The 22,690-nt window shown below is 39.6% G+C and overlaps 1 protein-coding gene across 3 annotated transcripts in view; it reads left to right on the top strand.

Moving 5' to 3' along the window:
• Positions 1 to 22,690, top strand: part of TMPRSS15 (transmembrane serine protease 15) — a 60,310-nt gene that overhangs the window by 10,744 nt on the left and 26,876 nt on the right. For 2 of the 3 annotated variants that reach the window (XM_082220727.1, XM_082220725.1), the window contains exons 6-14: positions 1,547 to 1,585; positions 2,923 to 3,042; positions 9,319 to 9,427; positions 13,134 to 13,243; positions 14,155 to 14,292; positions 16,355 to 16,504; positions 17,146 to 17,251; positions 17,495 to 17,645; positions 18,682 to 18,823. In XM_082220727.1, coding sequence (XP_082076853.1) covers positions 1,547 to 1,585; positions 2,923 to 3,042; positions 9,319 to 9,427; positions 13,134 to 13,243; positions 14,155 to 14,292; positions 16,355 to 16,504; positions 17,146 to 17,251; positions 17,495 to 17,645; positions 18,682 to 18,823 — 1,065 coding nt within the window. The remainder of the gene's footprint in view (positions 1 to 1,546; positions 1,586 to 2,922; positions 3,043 to 9,318; positions 9,428 to 13,133; positions 13,244 to 14,154; positions 14,293 to 16,354; positions 16,505 to 17,145; positions 17,252 to 17,494; positions 17,646 to 18,681; positions 18,824 to 22,690) is intronic. The other variant, XM_082220726.1, reaches the window with a different exon arrangement.

Genomic DNA, 22,690 nt, shown 5'->3' with positions numbered 1-22,690 from the left:
GGGTTGTTACTTTAAAGTCCAATTGCTCACAAGAAGAAGTCAGCGCTCTCCGACAACGGCAGTGCGGCTTCACTCCACAGGAGAAGCAGTCGACTCTCAGCACCGCGCCGCTCACCCCGTTCCAAAGCCTTTAAAAAGGCTCCTTCGCAGCTCAGGGGGGTGCAAATGGTGCCCGCCGAGTCACCACACTCACAGGCTTCACTGCCTGTGATTTTAAAGGGTCCCCGCATCACCGCAGCGGCAAGACCCGAACCTGCGGAGCCGATTCCCTCCGGAGCTCAGAGCGAATCCGCCATTAGTCGTTCGCGCTAACCCGGAAGTCCCAGAAGTGGCTGAATTAGACTGTTGGAGTGATTTTCTTATTTCCTACTTGTTATTTTTTCCTAATGGATGGTTAGGGGAAAAAAATTCTCTCTCTCATGCACTATATTTGTATTAGTCCATCATCACACTCTTTTCATTGGCTGTTTCCCAAGGCTCTAAAGGCGGGACATAGAAAGGAGGAAGGGGCAGGAAGGAAAAGGCATGCTCATGTCTGTAATAAATGACTTTGAGTGGTTAAGGGAAGGTATTGCTGAGGCAAGGAAGGGGAGAAGAGTTTCTCTTTGTGTGCTGTGTGAAAGTTTCTCCACTGAGAGGCGGAAAATAGTAGTTTTTAAACAATGAAATTTATTTGAGTAAAGCAAAGGTAAAGAGACACTGAGGGAAATGGAGGTTTTAAACAATGACTGAGGTTTGAATAAAGCAGGGATACAAAGACACTGAGGAGTTAGTTTATAAAATAACAACATTCAGTTTTAACAAGAATAAATAGCAGAGATGGGTCCAACACAGAAGCTAACACCAAAAAGCAAGCCAATGAAAACATAAACATAATTTCAATTCATTTAGTTAGTATGTTCTAAAGGTTATATCAGCCTAATTAAAAGGAAAATCTGTGAAAAATAAATGATGATCTCCAATGGCTAAACCATATACTCCCACACTTTCCAATATCATTCTGATATGTATTATTATTATTATTATTATTATTATTATTATTATTATTCTCCTCTAGCCACTCTGGGCAACTCCCAACAAATTCTAAAATACACAACGAAGCATAAAACATAAAAAACTTTCATACACAGGGCTGCATTCAGATGCCTTCTAAAAGTTAAATAGTTGTTTATTTCCTTGACATCTGATGGGAGGGTGTTCCACAGGGTGAATTCCACTACTGAGAAGGTCCTCTGCCTGGTTCAACATCAGGTTAGTAAATACAAAGCATATAATCTAATATTAAAAGAAGTCTAGACAAAGTCATTGATGAAGTGCAACAACCAAAATAATATACTGCTCACATCATTTTCTACATTTTTGCATAAGGCTACAATACTGTGCTCATTTACTTAGGAGTAAGTCTCATTGAACTCAGTGGGGATTACTGCTGAGTAGACATGCATAGGATTGCACTATCAAGCTTATAATATGAATCGAAGGAACATTTGCTTTATAAATAATTTTCTGCCTCCCCCCCCCATTTTCTTTGTTTTTTGCTTTGAAGACTTCAGAACATTTGGTACAAGTCCTTTGACAACACCAGGTTAGTAGATAGAAAATGGCAAGATATAGTGTTTTTTGTATCAAAGATTCCAGGTATTTTTGTAATCAAGTAAATCATGTGCTTTTCCACACACAAGATCCACACTGAGCCTGTGCAGATAAGGCTTTAAAAGGTTGTGTTCAAATTATGAGCAGCACTTTCTGCCACATTACACTAATATACATCTATTTCAGTAGCCAGTGTCTGTACCAATTAGTGGATATTAGGAACAAGTAAGGAACATTTGTGCTTTAAAAGGTTGATGATTGGATATGCTTGTTATTCTGATTTGGAAAGAAAATCAGTAATGGAAGAAAGCACATTTTCTTTCCCCAGTAGATGGCGTTGTGGTTTAGTTTTCTGAAGTTTAATTCCAAAAGGACTTAAACTTGTCCTTTATAAGCACAGTTTCTAACATCAATAAAACTCAAGCTCTTTGAGTTTTTGCAGACTACTACGGGTGGCGTTGTTTTGCAGACAACGTGGGTGGCGCTGTGGGTAAAACCTCAGCGCCTAGGACTTGCCGATTGCATGGTCGGCGGTTCGAATCCCCACGGCGGGGTGCGCTCCCGTCGTTCGGTTCGAAAGCACCCCCGGGTGCAAGTAGATAAATAGGGACCACTTACCTGCGGGAAGGTAAATGGCATTCTGTGTGCTGCGCTGGCTCGCCAGATGCAGCTTGTCACGCTGGCCACATGACCTGGAAGTGTCTGCGGACAGCGCTGGCCCCCGGCCTTTAGAGTGAGATGAGCGCACAACCCTAGAGTCTGGCAAGACTGGGCCGTATGGGCAGGGGTACCTTTACCTTTACCTTTTTACTGATTATTTTCACAGGATTTATTATGCCTTTACTTGAAGTATCTCAGAACTTATAATCAGTCTCTGTCACTGGTAATATTGGGCTCACAAAATAGTATGAAGGCACAAAGTTCTCTTAACTCAGGGGTAAAACTGATGCAGTCCTAGGTTCAATCCTTCACAGCTAAACATTTTAACCTCCTGATTTCTGCAGAACCAAACTGTTGTTAAAGGGCCAGTTAGCAATCTTATTGGAAAGTCTAGAGTAGCACTTCTGGGAGAGGAATGCATGTCTGCCTTTTGCTCCAGGTTTGTACACTGTAAAGTTTGCACTGGAAGTATAGAGAGCACTGTCAATACTGTATTTTGGATTGGGCATCCCAGACCACCCTTGCTATATTTATTTACTTATTTTAAAGCTTGATATGTAACTTAATATTTCAAAAATCTCTAATTGGTGCACAATCTAAACAACAAACTGTGTATGATCAAAGCAACATTCTGAACAATGCCGTCTTCCTTTTAAAAACTTATTTTAGTGAAATGCTTACCTCTTGATGAGCTTTGTGCTGATGGTGTAAGCTGCATAAGAAGAGAATCATTTTGTGATGGAATACCAAACTGCCCAGATGGTTCTGATGAAAATGAAAAAACATGTGGTAAGATTTTGAGTTCCTTCAATTAACCTCTGACCCTTTACAGAATCTCTCAACATCATGCAGTGTTGTGTGGAAGGTAATACAATATGTGGAAGGTAATAGAATATTATTTCTTTAACCCATCAGGGGAAAGAAATTCTTGCAACTTGAGTTACCAGTTTTTAAAATAAAAGAATAACGATAAAGAAATTATAGGTGAAATACTACAGAAAAGCAATATTCTGACTACAAAAAGATTTATGCAATTAACCATGAATAGCTGTTTTATGCTATCTAAAAAGCTGAGATACAATGTTGCTTTGAAACAAAGATCCAGCTTTCACTGCTCTAAATTCATATTGTATTCATATCCTCAGTCTGGTCTAGTTCCTTTCAGACAGAGGCTACAATCAATAGAAAGAAGTAGAAGTGAAAAGCCAAGCTGTGTATGTAAGATGAGATGCTCTTCCATGGAAGGCATCTTGGAGACTATATGATAGCATGTGGATCCACAGGAGGAGAAGGAAGTCTCCAGTTGATGTCTCCATTTTATAAACATGGAGGTCTCAGCTGCCCTTGCCGCTCCACCATTGGTATTCTAGTTGTAGTATTGGCACAGATGAGGTGTTTTGGGTGGCAAGATTGGGGGTAGTTTTGGTGTAGCCCAGTTCAGTCACTACTGTGTGTGTTTTTCTGCTTTTGTGTTGATTTTCAGGGAAACATTAAGAAATATAATTCCTTGTGTAGCCTGTTCTACCTTATAAGTCTACCACCTCTTTCCCAGCCCATTCTTAAGGGAAAGGCCCATAGATCAATGGTAGAGCATCTGCCTTGCATATAAAAGATATCAAGTTCAGTCCCTGGCATCTCCAGGTAAGGCTGGGAAAACATTTTGCCTGAAATCCTGGAGAGCCACTGTCAGTCAGTGTAGCCAGTTCTGAACTAGATGTTCCTACTCAGCATTAGCCAGCTTCCTATGTTCCTACCTTCATGTGCAGGCCAGTCTATGGTGGATAAGTTGGGTTGTTTTCTGGAAACTGTATGATGACTGTTTGTGTTGAGATTTCAATATCAGGAGGCCAACAACAGAGCATTCAGATAAGGTGGGGAAATAAATCACATTCCAGCAGTTGGGACTTTAAGCACCAAACTAGTTAAGGCATGGGAGACCCATGAACAGTCTAGCGGTGGTTGTTATTAGTTATTACTGGAATACAACCAGGGAAGGGCTAGAAATTTGAATGGGAGAGTGGTAGAAAGATGCTTGACTATTTCACTGCAGATGATTTTCTCAGTCAAAATCCCTCCTCCCACAACTGCTTTTCTGTTGTAAAGAAAATGATAGAAGGTCACTTTTCCCCTTCTGGAAAAAAAGCAGTGGAGATCAGGGTTTTTTAAACAAACCAACCAACAAGAGTGGTCCAGTTGGGCAGGGAATTACTACTACAGTGGTACCTCTGGTTACGTACTTAATTTTTTCTGGAGGTCCGTTCTTAACCTGAAACTGATCTTAACATAAAGCACCACTTTAGCTAATGGGCCTCCCACTGCTCCCACGCCGCTGCTGTGCAATTTCTGCTCTCATCCTGAAGCAAAGTTCTTAACCCGAGGTGTACTATTTCTGGGTTAGCGGAGTCTGTAACCTGGAGCTTATGTAACCTGAAGCTTATGTAACCCGAGGTACCACTGTACTACTACTACTACTATTTGTAGTAGTATTTCTATTTGATTCTTCAATCTCTGCACCTAACGCAGCTGGTTAAGCACACCTTCACCTTCTGCCACTACAACTACTCTGAGCATATTCACATAATCCAGAGCTGTATTTTGCTTACACAAACAAAGGTTATGAGATTGTTCACTTATGTCCACAACTCATATTGATGCCCCTGAGGGCGAAACTTTAAGGAAGTATTCTAGTTACATGCGATCAAATATTATTCACCAGTTCCAATATTATGTTTCCTTCTGGGTGCTTATGTTCAATATTTATATTTGTTTTGTTCTTTCAAATTTCAGGTTTCTGCTGTTGACAATATAGCAAGAGCATTGGTGTTAATATTAAGATGTTAGGAAGCTAGCACGTACACAAGCTGCTCATTTAACCCATTTCTTTTCCTGACATTTAAAACAAAACTTCACAAACCATCAAGGGAGCAACTATGAATACAGTCTCTTTCCTAGTATGTCAACAATGTAGATGCAAGATTAATATATCACAGCCTCAAGTGTAGGAACATTGAAAGATGTTAAGCCAATACACAAGGATATATTTTTTTGTATTTCCTACCTATAGAATTCAGCTTTCAGCTTAGTGGGACTCTGTGAAAAATCCATATGCATAGAATTGAAAAATTAAGCTTAGCTCTCTATCCCCGTGGTATGCTTAGCATGTATGCAGTTCAGTGATAAACCTCTGAGCTTTCTAGTTCAATAAACCCAATAGCTCTGAGCCAGAGTGAGCTACTGCCAGTCGGAGACATTATTGGACTATTGCTATTACTCAGTGTACAAAAGCTTTTGATGTCTTCTTTTTATTTGTTGAAATGATGCATCACAATACATATACAGTATGGTCCCATCTTATGCAGGGATTTGGTTCAAAGGGTTCTGCTTATACATGAAAATTAAAGGTAAAGGTAAAGGTACCCCTGCCTGTACGGGCCAGTCTTGCCAGACTCTAGGGTTGTGAGCTCATCTCACTCTAGAGGCCGGGAGCCAGCGCTGTCCGCAGACACTTCCGGGTCACGTGGCCAGCGTGACAAGCTGCATCTGGTGAGCCAGCGCAGCACACAGAATGCCGTTTACCTTCCCGCTGGTAAGCGGTCCCTATTTATCTACTTGCACCCGAAAGTGCTTTCAAACTGCTAGGTGGGCAGGCGCTGGGACCGAACGACGGGAGCGCACCTCGCCACGGGGATTCGAACCGCCGACCTTTCGATCGGCAAGTCCTAGGCGCTGAGGCTTTAACCCACAGCACCACCCACATCCCTCATACATCAAAATTACCTATAATCAAACACTTGGAGCCACCCTGCAGCTAGAGGGTGAGGGGGGCAGGGAGAGAGAGAATCCTCAGTACTGCCAAATCCTGTGTGCTGAGTGGGCCCTGCCCTGCAAGCAAGACAGAAAGTTTAAAAGCTTTGGGGCGTGTTGGGGGGACATTTGGTCCACTTGGGGATACCTGGTGCATAAGGAGCATTTAAGCTCTCTGCCCATTCAGCATGCTGGATCTGGAAGGCAAGAGATGCTTTCAGAAGATCTCATGGGAGCTCAAATGACCCAGCGAGAGTTTTCAAGGACATCTTGCAAGCTGAATGGGCTTGGGTGCCCTGCAAACCAGGCAAATCGCTTAAAAGCTATTTTTGTGCCTGGTCTGCTTGGTTTAACTGGCATGAATAGAGCTTTTAAAGCCTTGTTTGCCAGGCAAGGCCATCTCAGCACACTGGCTCCGGAAGCCTAAGAATGTCCCCATACTGGAACTCAGATTGCCCCTCAAGATCTCACAAGAGCATCCTAGAACTGGGAGTCAGAGTGGGCCTTGCCCCCTAAGCTGGGTTTCCCAATGTGAAAATAGCTTTTAAGGTCATTCTGCAGCAGGTAACCCCAAGAGAATTTCAACCAGCCTGCCTTCAGCCACAGATAGTTGAAATGGCACAAGTTAAATGTGCATAAGATGCTAACATACTACGTAGCCAAAGTGTTTGTTTCAGCTCGTTGTTTCCCTAAATGAACCAGCATGGTGCAGCAATTAGAATATTCAATTAGGACCTGGGAGAGCAGGATTAAAAGTCACACTTACCTGTCAAGTCCAGTGGGTGACCTTGTACCATGCACTATCTCTCAACCTAAACTACTTTGCAGGATTGTTGTGATGATAAAATGAATAGAGAGAAAAATGGGTATATTACCTTTGGCTACATGGAGCAAAGGTGGTATATAAATGTGGTGATGATAATAATAAAAGTAGATAAAACCTGCCCTCCACAAAATTTAGGAGAATAGGTTTCTCTTGGGATAACAGTGTGACATTTTGACCATTATTTTTATGGTCTTATAGTTGGAAGTGAGGAAGAGTTCTGCCAGGCTTTAGTTTTTCTAGCAGAGATAGCAGAAAGACCATCAAGAGGTGAACCAAGCCACTTACACTGTTAGAATGCAAGCCAAGTTTTCCAGGTCTGTGATTTTTCACTTGGTTCCCATTACCAAAGGGACATTACCTCTTCCATAATAGCTGACTGCGAAGTTTGGAAAATTTTACAACAGGATTTATAGTCATTTTATAACTACTCTGGTCCACAAAAGAACCTATGTCCAACACCATCCGGTCCCCATTAAAATTCCCTTTAGTGCTACGGAGTTCAGCATATGCTAGAGGTATAAAACCACAGCACAGGAAGGGTGTAATTCTAACAGTTTCTTCCTGATGCTGTCAGAGTTCAGTGAAATCAATTAGCTTCTCAGCTGAAATGCAGACAACAGGTGACATTGCAACCCTCTGTCCCCTAGTTTTAATGATAAAATCGCCGTGAAATGAAGTGACTCCACCACTGTCCCCATTCCTTAATTCAGCTTTAGAAAGTGAGAACCATGTCCTATACAGAAATTCAGGTAGTAATCATAGTAGAAGTAGTCATGGTACTAAAAGATTTTTTTGTTAAAAGAGGACAGAGGTATATGGGAAATCTAAAGTGTGTTTTTGTTTATTAGGTTGTTACTTTATTTAAAAGAAGTGGTGGATTGTATGACTGTAAGGCAGAGATGTCAGCTAAGTCTAAACACAACAAATTTGAACAGCTATATACTGTTTATAGTAATCGCCCTCTGCAGGCATTGTTAAACAGTGAATGTAGACACAAAATCAGGGTTGTAAAATGTGGGGGGAGCCCCCATGGATACCAAAGAGTGTCAGCTTCAAATTGTCATCTTCCATGAAGGCTATGAAAACAGTGAGGGGCGAAATGAGTAATGCTAGCACACTCATCCCCAATGCCTTCCCTTGCATGTTTACTGCCACCATTTACTAATGCCTGAAGAGGGCTAATATTGTATCTGAAACGACCTGTCAACAAAATATCTTGGTTAGCATGGATTGGCTGTGAAGACATGGACACCCTTCCTCATTATCCTAAGGACAAATTCAAGAAAATGTGCTTGGATTGCTGTAATGAGTCAGCAAAGAAACGAAAACAAAATAGGCTCTGAGCATTTGAACTCATTTGGCCAGAGATTGGTCTCCCTTGCGGGAGAAAAGTGACCAGATTTGTATTTCTTCACATTCACAACACAAGGATTTACCTCATGGGCACAAGGCTAGCACAAGGATTTTTGCTGTCTGAGGCAGAAGACAAGATGGCACTCTCCCCCATTCTATTAGATTAGTTGAATCTAAGGTGCCATCTGCACTATACATTCAAAGCATTATCAAATGCTTTAAACAGTCATGGCTTTCCCCAAGGAAGCCTGGGAAGTGCAGTTTGTTAAGGGTACTGAGAGCTATTATTTAGGAGACCCCATGCCCCTCACTGAACTACAGAGCTCAGAGTGCTTTGCCGGTCAGTTACCCTTCCCAGGGAACTCTGGGCATTGTGGCACCTTGAACAATGTACAGTTTCCAGGGTTCTTTGAGGAAAGCTATGACTGTGTATGATACAGCTTTAAATGTATAGTGCAGATGGGGTCATCAACAGTAGTGATAGAATAGCATCTCCTACTGAATTTGAGGATAGAAAGCTAGAGCAGAGCAAGTGGCACAAAAACAGCTCTCTCAAATACCACACCACTTCCCACCATCTGCTGCCTGACGTGATTCTGTGACTGTGGCTAATGGTATGGCTGGCCCTTCATACGAATGAGCTCCATGTCTCTAGTATACCAAGTTCTATCTAACCAGACCTTGCAGTGGTGCCAGTGATAGTTAAGGCATATCCAGAAAGGAGGCTCTAACTGTAGCAGTGGGTGAATTACTATTGCTGTCTTAGAATAATGGTTGCAGCTGACTTGTGAGGTAATTTTTCATGCTCCAGAAATCAATTCAATGTATGAGGGGGAGCCCTGGAAACAAGAAACCTAGCCCCTTCAAGACAGTAAAAATAAAATGAGGAATACCAAATCTATATTCTGTCTGCTAATATAACCAAATTTATCTCAAACTGTGAAGCTTTGCCTCTTCCCATAATGTGTTACTGAGACAATATAGTTTGAAAACAAAGTACAATTGTTCTTTATAATCAAGGACTGGAGCAATCTCTTTCTGAGACTGAATTTCTTGAAAAGATAATTATTATTTATTTACAGCTACATCCTGTGATGGAAAATTTATTTTGACTGGCTCCACTGGATCTTTCCACTCTATTCATTATCCAGAGCCTTATATTTCAAACCTTGCTTGCCGATGGATTATACAGTAAGTCACTTGACAACATTCTATCAACTAGACTGTATTTGCAGATAAAATGCAAACACTTTTTTCTCAACAATGTTTTTTATACACTCCAGTTAATGTGGGGCATAATATGCACCAAAAAGTTATTTACATATATACGGTATATAATTTTATTTGGATGCCACCTTTCCATAGTACAAACCATGCTCAAGGCGACTTGCAACATAAAAAAATAACTACAACATAAAAGTAGTCATAAACAATAAATAAAACATTAGGAAATATTCCCTCTCTGCTCTCACCTGGGGGCCTTTCTTCCCTCTGCATCTCTCACCCTGGAATATCTTCACTTCCCTGTCTTTTATTATTTATTATATTTTTATACCAACCTATACCCGGAGGTCTCTTTCACTCGGGATCATTCCACCACCTATCTGCAAACTTCATGGGGGTGCAATTCTTGGCCCCCAATGGCATCACAGCAGGGGAAAGCCCAGAGGGGCCATTTTCTGTGTTGTCTCCTCAAGGTGATTTCCAGAATCCACAGTGGCAACATATCTGGCCTCCAAGCGACGGTTGCAGTGCACTCCTTGGAGGCCAGATTTGCTTCTTCCTCAGCAGCCCTGCACCTGTAGTGAATAGGTGGATAGGAGGCGCTGCTGGTCTCCTCCCAACCTTGTTCCCAATGTAGATCACAACACAACACACAACACACTTTCCCTGGTTCCTGGTGTAAATCTTCACTCACACCTTCTTCTCTGTCAGGAAGGTATCTTGTTGTTCACCTCAGGTCTCAAAATGTCTTGGGCTGGCCCTGGTCTTGATACATAACCTCAGGGTGGGTTTCATCCAGTTTTCCTGCTTCTATGCATCAGTCAGTTAACATTGTCTCATGCAACAAATTACTTCCTTTCCTTTCCTTTCCTTAATAACCTAACTATCAACTGTTGTCACCATCAGAGACTACTGACACATCTCTAGGAGCACCTCATAGGTCAGGGGGGTGGGGAGGCTTACTGATGAACATAGATCTCCAAAGTACAGCTGTTGCTTGTCTTGTTTGCAGAGAAGGAATATGTCCCCCCCCCCCAATATAGGGCCAATATTGGCTGATGGATGAGAGCCCTTTAGCTCTCAATCTCCCAGCTAAATACCTGAGGGGTGGGGAAAATAAGCACAAGCTCAGGATATAGGATGAAATATCCTAGGTGTTTTCTTCCCCTTCCACCCCAGTCCTCTTCTCCAGGCAAACTGGAGGGGTATACAGTATTTTGAAGGAGCTGAGTGGCATGTGGGATATTTGTGGAAGGATTCAACAAATTACTCAGACACTTCCTGTCCTTGAATGATGATATAAACATGCTGAACTCCTGCACGTGCTGTTGTCAGTGATTCAAAAGTAAATTAGTAGCAGGACAAAGATGATCTGTTAGGGTTTTGTTTTGCTTTTTTGCTTTCTTCTGACTTAAGCTTTTATGAAGATTTTCCATTTCCTCATCCAATTTTGTGCTTCTTTCCTGAACAGAAATATATAATATTGTTATTCTTTTTAATAAATGTAGAAAAATAACTTGCTTGTTGTCAAATTACCCTATCATATTAAATTAGCCAAATATGCCTTGCTGAGTTACTTTTCCCAGCATTTTCCTTGAGCTTTTTTATTGTCAGATATAATTTTCTATGCTTCTTCTATCTACGCAAGTGCTAACAAAAGAATAAATAGAAAGGATTACAGATTGCATTAAAAATGTGCTCTACTACACTTTCCAAATTGATTCTGACAAGCATGTTGAAATGGTTGTGGTCAAATACTTCAATTCTTTTGGGAACTGCAACCAGGGAAAAAAAGGTAATTTAGTAAATTCAAAACAGTTTGCCAGTTTGAAGTTTGTATTCACATCCTGAATATTCCAGATTTTCTAGTTTCTAAAAGGAATTAAAAGGAGGACATGACAATGGAAATGAGGACTGTTTCTGAGATGATGCTACTGTTTATTTAAAAAAAATACTATGCATTGTTTCCAGCACTGTTGTTCTGTTCATGCTACAGAGTTCCACTTGCATAACTGAATTTTCCCCTACAGCCCTCATACACCCCCAAAATCTGCTCCAGAAGATTTGGATACAGGACATCCTGGAGCAGATTTGTATCATTTTCTGAACATGCATGTCTCTAAAATAAAGGGGTTTGTGTGTATAGTTCCATTTCATGTTACATAATTACAGTGGTGCCCCGCAAGACGAATGCCTCACAAGACGAAAAACTCGCTAGACGAAAGGGTTTTGCGTTTTTTGAGCTGCTTCCCAAGACGAATTTCCCTATGGGCTTGCTTCGCAAGACGAAAACGTCTTGCAAGTTTGTTTCCTTTTTCTTAACACCGTTAATACAGTTGCGACTTGACTTCGAGGAGCAACTCATAGAACGCGGTGTGGTAGCCTTTTTTGAGGTTTTTGGTGATTTTTGAAGGTTTTCCAAAACTTTTCCGACACCGTGCTTCGCAAGACGAAAAATTCGCTAGACGAAAAAACTCGCGGAACGAATTAATTTCGTCTTGCGAGGCACCACTGTAATGGATGTAGTGCAAGTTCCTAGGTATAATGATAAAATGTATCCTGTTTTAAAAACATTGCATATATACTTTTTATAAATCAGCTCCACCCAGGATGCATGCATTGCTCAAATAAATTTGCAATCTTCTCCCATTTTACAGGATACATTGTCAGCATATGTAGCACACTTTCTAACGTGGTAATGTGTGAGGTGGCCATAGTATTACCAGATATCTTAAATTCATTGCCTTAAATTCCAAGTTGACAAAATATAATCTAAACAATACTCTCCAACAAATAATTTTAAAATTGCCATGAACTTTCAGAGCAGATAGTGCACAATTAATGCTTATATTTATTTGTTATACAAATCAGCAACTTATACTTAGATTTGCACAAACTTGGGGGGGACAGAGAAAGTTTAGTTAAACAGGATTCAGATTCAAACTGCAATCCTAAATTAGGCGGCTCATAGAATTCGTTAGGACTTGCTTCAAAATGAGTCTGTTTAGAATGGGATGTCAACCACTTGTCTCCCATGCTACAGAGGCCCAGCTGGCCTCAATGAGAAGTTGAGCATTCAGTCTCCAGCCCCATGTTTTGAAACACTCTTCCAACAGAGATTCAGCAGACACTGACTTTCAAACAAGTTGAATATTGTTTTATCCCACCAGGCCTATGTGGTTGTTTAACATTTTCTTGAGTAGCCACTAGCCAGTCATTTCAATCATCATTTTGCACTGTTTTAAAAGTTTTTTTAATGTGCTCATATTGCTGTACAACACTCTGGTATTTTATGATTGGGCAGTATATAAATACTTTCCTAAATATAAATAAATGAAGTGTGTAATTTTCAAAATATAACTATCCCTGAATTGCTTCTCTTGGATACAATTCAAGGAGCACCTTTATAGGCTCCTTTGGGAGGAAAGGTGGGGTGGAAAGCAATAAAGTAAGTAAATAAAATGTGCAAGCAACTATTTGAACATCTGGATGGAGCTCCAATGCTCTTTATATGAGCAGCATATTTCCAGCACTTAGCTTGCAAAGCAAAGCAAAATTGTTGCTGGCTGGGTGGAGGGGATTTGATTCAATATATGTCCTCACATTTCTGTGTATTATGTCTACTGCATTCAGCAACCACGCAGCTATTAACAGAATATTTTGCCCCTTTTAGTGTAAATCAAGAACTGTCTATTAAGCTGAATTTCAGTGCTTTTGATACACAACAGTATGCAGACACTCTAAGTATTTATGAAGGTGTAGGCCCAGGGAAGATTTTAAGAGGTAAGACACCTTTTTAATACTGTTTTAAATCTGTGATACTTACAGCAACCAGGCATCCTTTTCTTTTTACAATGCAATGTTTTATAATCCCATGTGGTGAGAATGATGCTCTTCATCCAGAGTTTTGTGTTTCAAGATAAGCAGGGATTTTTTTTCATGAACAGGCTTCCCCATTTACCTGAATGGAGGAAATAGCACCTTGTGTACATTCCTTTCAACAATTTCATTGTGGCAATTGCAAATGTGCTAGTCAGTTCAATAGGCTTTTAGTTGATCACAGCTTTGTTATGTGTCCCATTTGCATTTTCCAAAAGTTCTAAGAGAAGTAAGAATTGCTATTATAATAAATGCAATGTCCAACTTACACTTTTCCTGCGGATGAAAGCACAACACTTGTTGCAGGATCTCGGCTTAAAAGCATTCCAGATTGCACTTCTAACCACATGCAAAGCCTTGGTTAGTTGAGGTTCTGATTATGCAGAAGTCAACCACTTCTATATGCCCAAAGCCATGGGGAACCAGTGGCCACAATAATGCTGAACTCTTCATGTGTCAATGTCATATAAATGATTTGTTTGTTTTCCATGAAGTTACGAGTCAGTGGTGTTTCTAATTCTAATTATAAATTGCTGTCTATTTTCATCATGAGATTCTAGAGGATAATCTGATATATTTTAGGATAACACTTCGAACTCTTATGAGGGCAGAAACAATTTCAATGGCAAATTGTAATCTTGCTCACAGCTTGATGCTTAAATGCCATTCATTTTTAGGTATACAAATGGATAATAGTAGAAAAAGCATAAGTGTTTGGGCTCACTTTTCTGTAAACTGAAGACTACTGATTTGGATTATTTGCGTGTATGTGGCATTATGCCCTTTAGATATCTTTGCCATCTCTTTCTTTGTAGGTTTCCTCTCTGGTTCTGATCCTGGTACAATTTACATATTTTCTAATAAAGCCACTGTAGAATTTGTTACAGACTACGCTGAAAATTATAATGGCTTTAATTCAACCTACACTGCATTTAACACAAGTGAACTGACAGGTAAGTAGTCTTTCTAACTTCTGTTTAAATATCACATTGTTAGTATATGTGGTGGGAGGAGATCTAGCCACAGGTAGCAAAACTGTGACATTGCTCTGATATGGAGACAAATGCACCTGATTTCACATGTGACTTGCAGTGGATGTATTAAATCAGCTCCCATAAATGTTAGTCTTACATTGTGCCTATAGCCTTATGCTACAGACACTGTATTCTTTTATCAAATCCATTTTGAAGTGCTAATGTAACAATGTGTTGTTATCCACTTAACTTGTCCAAACACCCCATGAATAATTATCCCTTTCTATATTGGTCAGGCCCTTTCTATATCATTACCCTTTTTGCTGCTTATAGATACCAGAAGTGCTGTATCATCAAGGCTGCTTACTTGTATTTCAGCTTTGAACTCTTTAGACTTTCTTTTAAAAAAATAAATCAAAATTGGGAAAATGTATCCATACCTAGAGATGTTACCCAGGAACATACACAATTAACAGGATTTACAGATTAATGAAGATGATTTCCCATCTAATTCCCATTTCACCTTGATAATTACTATATTATGTTACTTTTTTCCTAGATGTTAGTACCCCCTGGTTTGGAAAAAAATAAATTAAATTGATTGAAATGTCTGACTAGTGGCATGCAAGAATATATTTCTTTGTTTAAGAGATTTCTGTAGCACATTTTAGGACAATATCCAGTTACTTCAAACCAGCATCCAGCATCACGCTCTACTCTCCAAATTGCATTTTTTAAAATGCTCATTGACAGCTCTTTTAAATTTAAATTCCTCCAAAATTGAAAACCATGATAGGCAGAAGGCCCTGATTCTTGTGCTTGGCTGCAGGCATCACATCAGGGCATCTGGCATAGCTTTCATGAAATGGGTAGTCTGGTATGGTTGCAAGTGATCCCTAAGATAACTGGGTTACAACCTGTTTAGGGCTTTAAAAGTCAGAGCTGGTAACAGCTATGCCCAGCATGTTGTACAAAACAAAAGCAAAAACACAACTTCTATATTCATTAAGAAGACATTAAGTGCTTTCAGTTGAGTCTTCTTTCTTCATATAGATAGATACCCTGTTGGAACACACTTGGTTCAAACTAAATATAGGCATTCATGCATAAGAACCACTGCTGAGTGGTAATATCATGTGTTATTTTGAAGCAAATATCCTCTGGCCCTGAAAACAAAGGCCTGTATCTTTTATATTCATTTCTTCTGTGGCTATTAACAAACCTTACAGTCATAAAAGATACAAGTTGCTGCACTGATCTTGAAGAGAGGGAGAGTTCTCCAGTTGCCTAGGCATTTCTGTCTTCCTTTGCAGAGGGGCCTAGGGCTTAGCCACACTTACCTTTTCCCCCACTCTTTTCCAACCCAGCTCTGTGTCTGAGCATGAGGGTATTTTTGCCCCTGAACTTTCCCCACAAAAACCTGCTTTTTGAGCACACCATCAAAGCGAATATCAATTTGGCTTTTCCACGGATTGCCATTTGTTCCAACTGAGCTTTAAAGAGTGGGAGTTTTGTGGTAAAAGGCTCTGGAGCAAAAAAGGGTGGGGTGCTCAGACATAGAGCTTTAAAGCGTGGAGCATGCCTAGAACAAGCAGAGGAAATGTAAGTGTGGATAAGTCCATGGTTGAATATTAGAATGGAGATGGGAGGGAGATTTGCATCTGCATTACAGGCTTACTGTATATTGAGAATCCTAGAATTGCAGAGTGAGAATGGGCTCCAAGGGTCATCCAGTCGAACACCAATCCCCTAATATTTAGTGTTTTGAGAATGGGGAAAGGCCATTAAACCTACCATGAAACTAGTACAGAAAATAAGTGTGTGTGGATTATCTACAGAAAACCATGCCAAGGCTCATAGAAGCTAACATTTGGGTGATGTATTTTCAAGGTGGATGGGAAGCACTTTCAACACAGTCACTTTGCTTATGATATGAAAAGGATTATAATAAACCAGTACATGGTAGAATGTCATTGTTCACAGTCCATTGAGTTAATTTATTAAATTTCGTTTCATTAATTTATTCACATTTCGCTTCAAGACAGTCAGAAACTTAGCTGCACTTTTGAAGATGGCTTTTGTTACTGGATTCAAGATTTAGATGACGATGATGAATGGGCAAGAATAAGTGGTCCCACATTCCCTATTACATCTGGCCCTAACTTTGATCATACATTTGGCAATTTATCAGGTAAGAATTAAGATATGAGCAAAACATGAATTGATTTGAATTTTCCTTTTTACCAATGTATTTTTGCAAAATAAAATAGAAATGCCTTGCAAGGCAAGAGGGATAATTACCACTCTTGAAGATCTCACTACTCTTTGTACACTTGACAATATATCTTATAATCATCAATCTCATTTGGATACCTATTTGGACCAATGGAATGCATATATTAATATCAATGTTTAGGTCAGAACTGATGGATTATATTTATTGTTCATGTGAGTTAACAATGTCCCCCCCTTTTTTGTTATATCTGCAAAATAAAGAATGTTTGTTTGTATTTAGCAAAGGAAACAATGTCTGCTCTAAAAACTGAGAGTTTTAGCTTGTCAGACCTGGGGTTACAAAACATGGGCTCCTTGGAGCTTTCCCCTCAGCCCAGTGATCCATCATGCTGAGGCATCTGTATGAGAGCCAGTGGACTATATGTGTCTCTTTTTATAAAACTACAGCAACTAATAATCGCATAAATTATTTTATTATTATTTATTCAATGTATATTCCATTGTTCAGGGCAGCAAATTAGCAAGTGTACTTCCTTAGGTAGTTGGTGGAACAGGGAGTTAATAATTAACTAATATATATTATTATCTGTCTTGCAGGCTATTACATTTCAACACCAATGATGTCTGGAGGCAGACTTGTGAGAGTTCGACTTTTAAGCTTATCCTTAGTCCCCTCTTCAGATGTGTTCTGCCTAAGTTTCTGGTATTGTGAACATACCATATGTACTAATAGCAAAGTCAGTTGTCTTTCCTCCCTCCACACATCCTCAAAATCTGTTCCAGAGAATCCCCCAACCCTCTGGAACAGATTTTGAGGGTCCACGAGGGGCTGCAGAGGGGAGGAAAAGCTCACTGCACAAGCTGAAGTCTGCTGTGCTAGTGGATACCAGGTGGATTTCAATTTAATATGCCAGAATAAATAATTACCTCTCATTTTCCAATTCAGGTATCACATGTATGGTATTAATGTGTATCGTTTGAGCATTACCATCACGTATGACCAGAACACTGAAAGGACAGTTTTCCAGAAAGAAGGAAATTATGGAAATAACTGGAACTATGGTCAAATAACACTAAATGAAACATCTAATTTTAAAGTATGTCAAGCTATTTATCATCAGTAAAGAATGTAGTCAGGTCACTGAGTTCAGCGGGCTTTTATGACCATTCCCAATCTTCTATCCCAATCTCCGTATCTGCAAAAAGAATACTTTTATCATTACAGTCTGCCAAAAAATGGTTAGAGCACACAAGACTAGTTAATATGAGCAGACTGTATGTTTTTGACAGAGGAAATTATTATGATTATGTTGGAACACTGAAACTTCTCTCTGTTTTGGGCTAGCCAGCTTTGTCACCAGTTAAGAACTCTTGGCTAGAGTGATGAAATATATCTACAACTGAAATTTACCTGCTCTACTTGAAGTACTTCATATAGGAATGCAATATGAAGTCTCTCTCCCCCTCCCCAATTTCTTTTGGGACTCACACCAGGGACCTTTCGATTCCAAAACAGCAATTCTAGGACTTGGTTATGCTTACATTGTCAAACTTGGCTTCTAAAGAGAACGTGCTTAGATCTAGTTTATAAATTATTGGCCTAACATGTCCAGTAAATCAACAGAACCTTTCTATTGAAGAATTGTTCCTTCAGCTTTCCTGTACTGAAAAATGGATTCGGTCCATAAGTTCTACTGTATTCATATGTCATCTTTCCATCCACTAACACTGTCGCTAGCAAAAATGGCTAGAGATGTTTTGAGAATCTGAATGTGTGGTGATTCCTTTTAGGGGAGGTAGAATTCCTTGTAAAGCCATTAAAAGGTTCACATAGATGACTGCTCACATTTCTACTTATTAAAATTAGAAATGTAGAAAGATTTCTTCTATAACAGTGGAATCCCATACATGTCTAGGAAGCAAGCCCCATCACTGAATCCCATGGTTTTTACTCCCAGGTGTGTCTGATTTTAAAAAATGTGTCTGTGTCGTATGGTTTTATATATGATAGCTCTTTTATGAATAGTGATATATAAATTATATGTAAATAAGTAGAATAAGTAAAATAAATAAGTAAAGTCTAAAATGAAACTGCATGCATAACATTTTATGTGATTTTTTTTTTAAAAAAAGGTTGCTTTTGATGCCTTTAAAAGACCAGGATGGGATGGCATTGCCCTTGATGATATTGGTCTGACAAATGGAGGCTGCAATGAAACTGTTTATCCAGAGCCTACGTTGGTCCCCACAGTCCCTACAACCCCTCAGCTGCCCAGTAAGTATTATTGTTTTCTGTGATCACAGAAGCATTTCATTATAGGTTGGGTTACTATGTTGTATTCTTGGAGGGGGCTATCAGTAGTAAGTGGAACAGAAAACAAAGCAAAGCTAGAGGCATAATATCTGAAGAAGGAATAACATCCCTTCACCTGCCATTCCTATGTTATCTCTTTCTTTCCTACTGGCTGTTCTGCTTGCTGCAGCCAGTCAAGGTGGGAATTAAGGATTTAGCACTGCCAGGGCTGGACTCTTATCAGCATTGCTGCACTATGGCTCTCCTCTGCACTGTACAATTATGCGGTGCAAGGGGTTATAATGCTCTGCTGTTCCACTATTTTAAATTTTGAATGGCATGCCTGCCCAGGACTTTCTTTGGGGACTGGCTGTGCTAATTTAGCACATTTGAGCCCTTGATTCCAAACAACAAGCTAGTGCCATGCTAGCCCTCAACCCTCTGGCATGGCAGATGATGGGGGAAATAGTAGGGCTATTTGATTTATGCCACACAGAAGCCAGTTTTTGAGCAAGGAGGGATATTTCACTATGTGGTGCCAATGTACTGAACTGGAAGTTATCTGTAGGCCTTAAGACAAAAGTGTAATATTTCTAATGCATCCCCAAATTAACTGTATCCTATTAAAATCCAGACTTCCTACTAACGTCACACACTGATGCAAATTCATCCATGGCATCACTTTGCAGATCATCACTAATGTAAAATCCCATTAATTGCATTATGTGACAACATGATGTTCACTGGAAATCTCAGCAAAAGCATTGATAGGATATGACTTTCGTGGGCAGGGGGGAAATAAGGATGTCTTAATTAAATTCACATATTTTCCAATTTTGCTCCTGTTGCTGTGTTAGATGCTGAAAGACAGAGTTGATGATGCACATGAGTAATTTCTGTCCATTTCAGAGAGAAACAGTAACCTATATCTCATGAACATTCAGCGAACTGACAAATAATAACAAGGGTGGAAAGGATAAAGGGTCAGCCATACATGCTTATGAAACTGTTAATGAGGTTCTGAGGCAGGATCAGATTGCTTCACATAATGAAATAATAGCATATTCTATACTAACTCCGGCCAGGGAAAGATGGCTAATACGTCTAGTTTTATTATATTCCTTCTTCTGCTAAAGCATGCTGAAAATTGCTTTCCCTCTAGAGCTATCAGAAATCTTGAATACCATCAAATTCAATCTTTCAGCTTGTCACATTTTTATAATGCTACTGATATTATTAAATCTGTTCTGCCAAAAACAACAGACAAAAAGGACCTGGGCCTACCTCAGCCTACTCCAGTAAACATTAGCTGTAATTCAGCACTCAATGGAGACAATAGCAAAGCATCAGTGATTTTAAAGGAATTGGATCAGCCGTCTTTTACACATTGCTGTAATAATCCCATTTCCAGATGTGAAATATATGGTTTTTTTAAAAAGTATGGATATTAGTGAAATTTTAAAACAGGGCATGGTGTTTAAAATCATTGGAAGGGGACACCTTTGCCATCTTTTAGTATATCACTAATATCTATCACTCTTTTTTCAGATTCTGTTCTACATGGGGACATGATAGGGATGGAAGTTCCATTGCACACAAAATGTGCACTGAACCAATCAGAATTCCTTCAAAATGCTTTCAACCATTTGCATTGCTGCAGTTCCTTTCTGAGAAAGGATATGGTTTACTAGATGGACCAGAATGAAGACTTCATGTGCTGGTCTTCACTCTGGTCCACCTACTGAACATAAAGGCAGGTCGTGCTTGCACTCTTCACCACACCCTTCCCAGACTTTTGCCTTGCTCTTTCTTCTCTTCCCATTGCTTAAACTCTGTGTAGATTTGTGTGTGAGAGAGAGAAGATGGGGTTGCTCTACCTACTGTGACCTCTGGCTCTTCCTACCCCTGCTCTTAAATGCCCCATCCTTTGTCCAACCAGCCCCACTAGGCAGCATCTGTCATCTTTCTCTTATTCATTTTCATTTTACATAGTTCTATAAACCTCTAACGTGTTCCATCTTCAGGTTTTCCCCCAGACTAAACGCTTAAGTGCCTTAGCCTTTTTCTCGAAAGGAAGCTGTTCCATTTACACAGTGTTCCAAATTTGACTGTGTGGCCTTGTCATTCTTGAGATTTTGTTTTTGTAATAATTCTTAACACTGAAGTCAGATGACATTTCCAGTGAGCTTCCATCTATAGATCCAATATGGCTTTTCTGGGTGGCCACAGACACTGAAGATCCATTCAGCATGCATCCGGTTGGGAATTTATTTTTGTCCCTAAGTAATTTACTATGCACATACAATGATACCTAACATTTTCTTACTCCTTTATTTAGTTTTGGATCACCTCACAATTTCAAAATAAACATAGAAAAGTGATGTATCTTCCAGTCTGATGGCTTGGAAGGTACTATGAACAATCTTGAAAGTACATTTCAAGATAAAAGCAGAAGTATTTTTCTACATTATTTTTGCCCATAGAACTATGTTTCCTATTCATGAATAGGAAATCTTGTGTACAGGAATCATACACAATCAAATTTTGGCCAAGCTCAAGTTTTGACTTTGCTTCTATGATTCTGTTTAAATCATCAGATCACACACTGAGAGACACTATTTTCCTCATCTTGTTATCCTGCCTTAAAAACCTGCTCCAAAACAAAATGCCAGTGATTTATATCTGTTGAGAATGGACTTCACTTCAGGTTTTCCCCTGACTCTAGTTCTATCAATATCTTCATTAAATTTATGTCACTTGATGTGTAGCTTCATTCTATTGCACATCTTTTGCTATCTCTGGACGTGGCAATTCAGTCAACTAGAAAACCATATAGATTGGCCAACACTGAAAAATGAAAACAAGTCTATTCTTTATTGTAGCACCCAGCAGTTCATAGAACAAAAAAAAATAAATGACAGCCAATCAAGGCGCAGTCTTCACAGGACCATGCTCCAAATTTCTTTAAACTTTCAGTAGATGTGAGAGAGCATTCTGTTGAGACACGTTTGGGGCTGTTTGTATGAGTACACTTCACTTAACACCATATGTCTCAATATGGGGAGACCAATCCATGTGTAAACAGTTGAAATAACCTTGGTCTCTATAGCCCTAGCCATGGTGGACATTAACCAAGAGCTGCTTAAATTATGCGTGATGTCAGGTTTCTTGAGGGTTTCTTATGTGGCTTATATATCCAGTTGTTCCACCAAATTGAAATATGTGATACATGCAAATAGTGTTTAAACTCAATGTAAAACAAAGATTGATTCCATAGTGCTGCCATCTTTCAGCCTCAATGTGCCACAAATGCATAGAAAAAATGGTGGGATTTGTATAATTTTATTTTTATTTTTTTAAAAAAATAAGGGTGTGTTCTATTTGGGATGCCATGTATTAGAATCAAATGCACATACCTAGAATATCCCTTATTACTGTGTTATCCTCAACAGTGATTAAACAGCAGTAGCAACAGTAGCTGGTAACAGCGGTAACTACAATATCTTTAGAACTTTAGCTTACTGCCCTTCACAAACATTTGACAGCCATAGATAGATCTACTTCATGTCAAGAGTATGACACAGGTAGGTGAATGATGAGTCTGCTGTGCAAATGGTTATTAATATGTCACTCGGGAGCTGCAGTTTTTCTGTTTGGTGCCGCATACAAGGGTGTGATCTTGTGCATTTGGCATATGAGAACAAAAAAAGAATGTACTGACACATATCTTACTCTGTCCTAGAAAATGGGAGGGAGGAGTAATTCAGTTAATAAACTGTGAGAACAATCCTTTGCTCCAAGGGAAGGTGGCTGAGGCACAGCAAGATGCTTCTGATCTATCTCTCCAGT

This window comes from Podarcis vaucheri (assembly GCF_965113315.1).
Source record: "Podarcis vaucheri genome assembly, chromosome: 4".
NCBI classification, from domain to species: Eukaryota; Metazoa; Chordata; class Lepidosauria; order Squamata; family Lacertidae; genus Podarcis; species Podarcis vaucheri.
The sequence above is the reverse complement of the archived record's forward strand: the minus strand, read 5'-3'. Positions and strand labels throughout refer to the sequence as shown.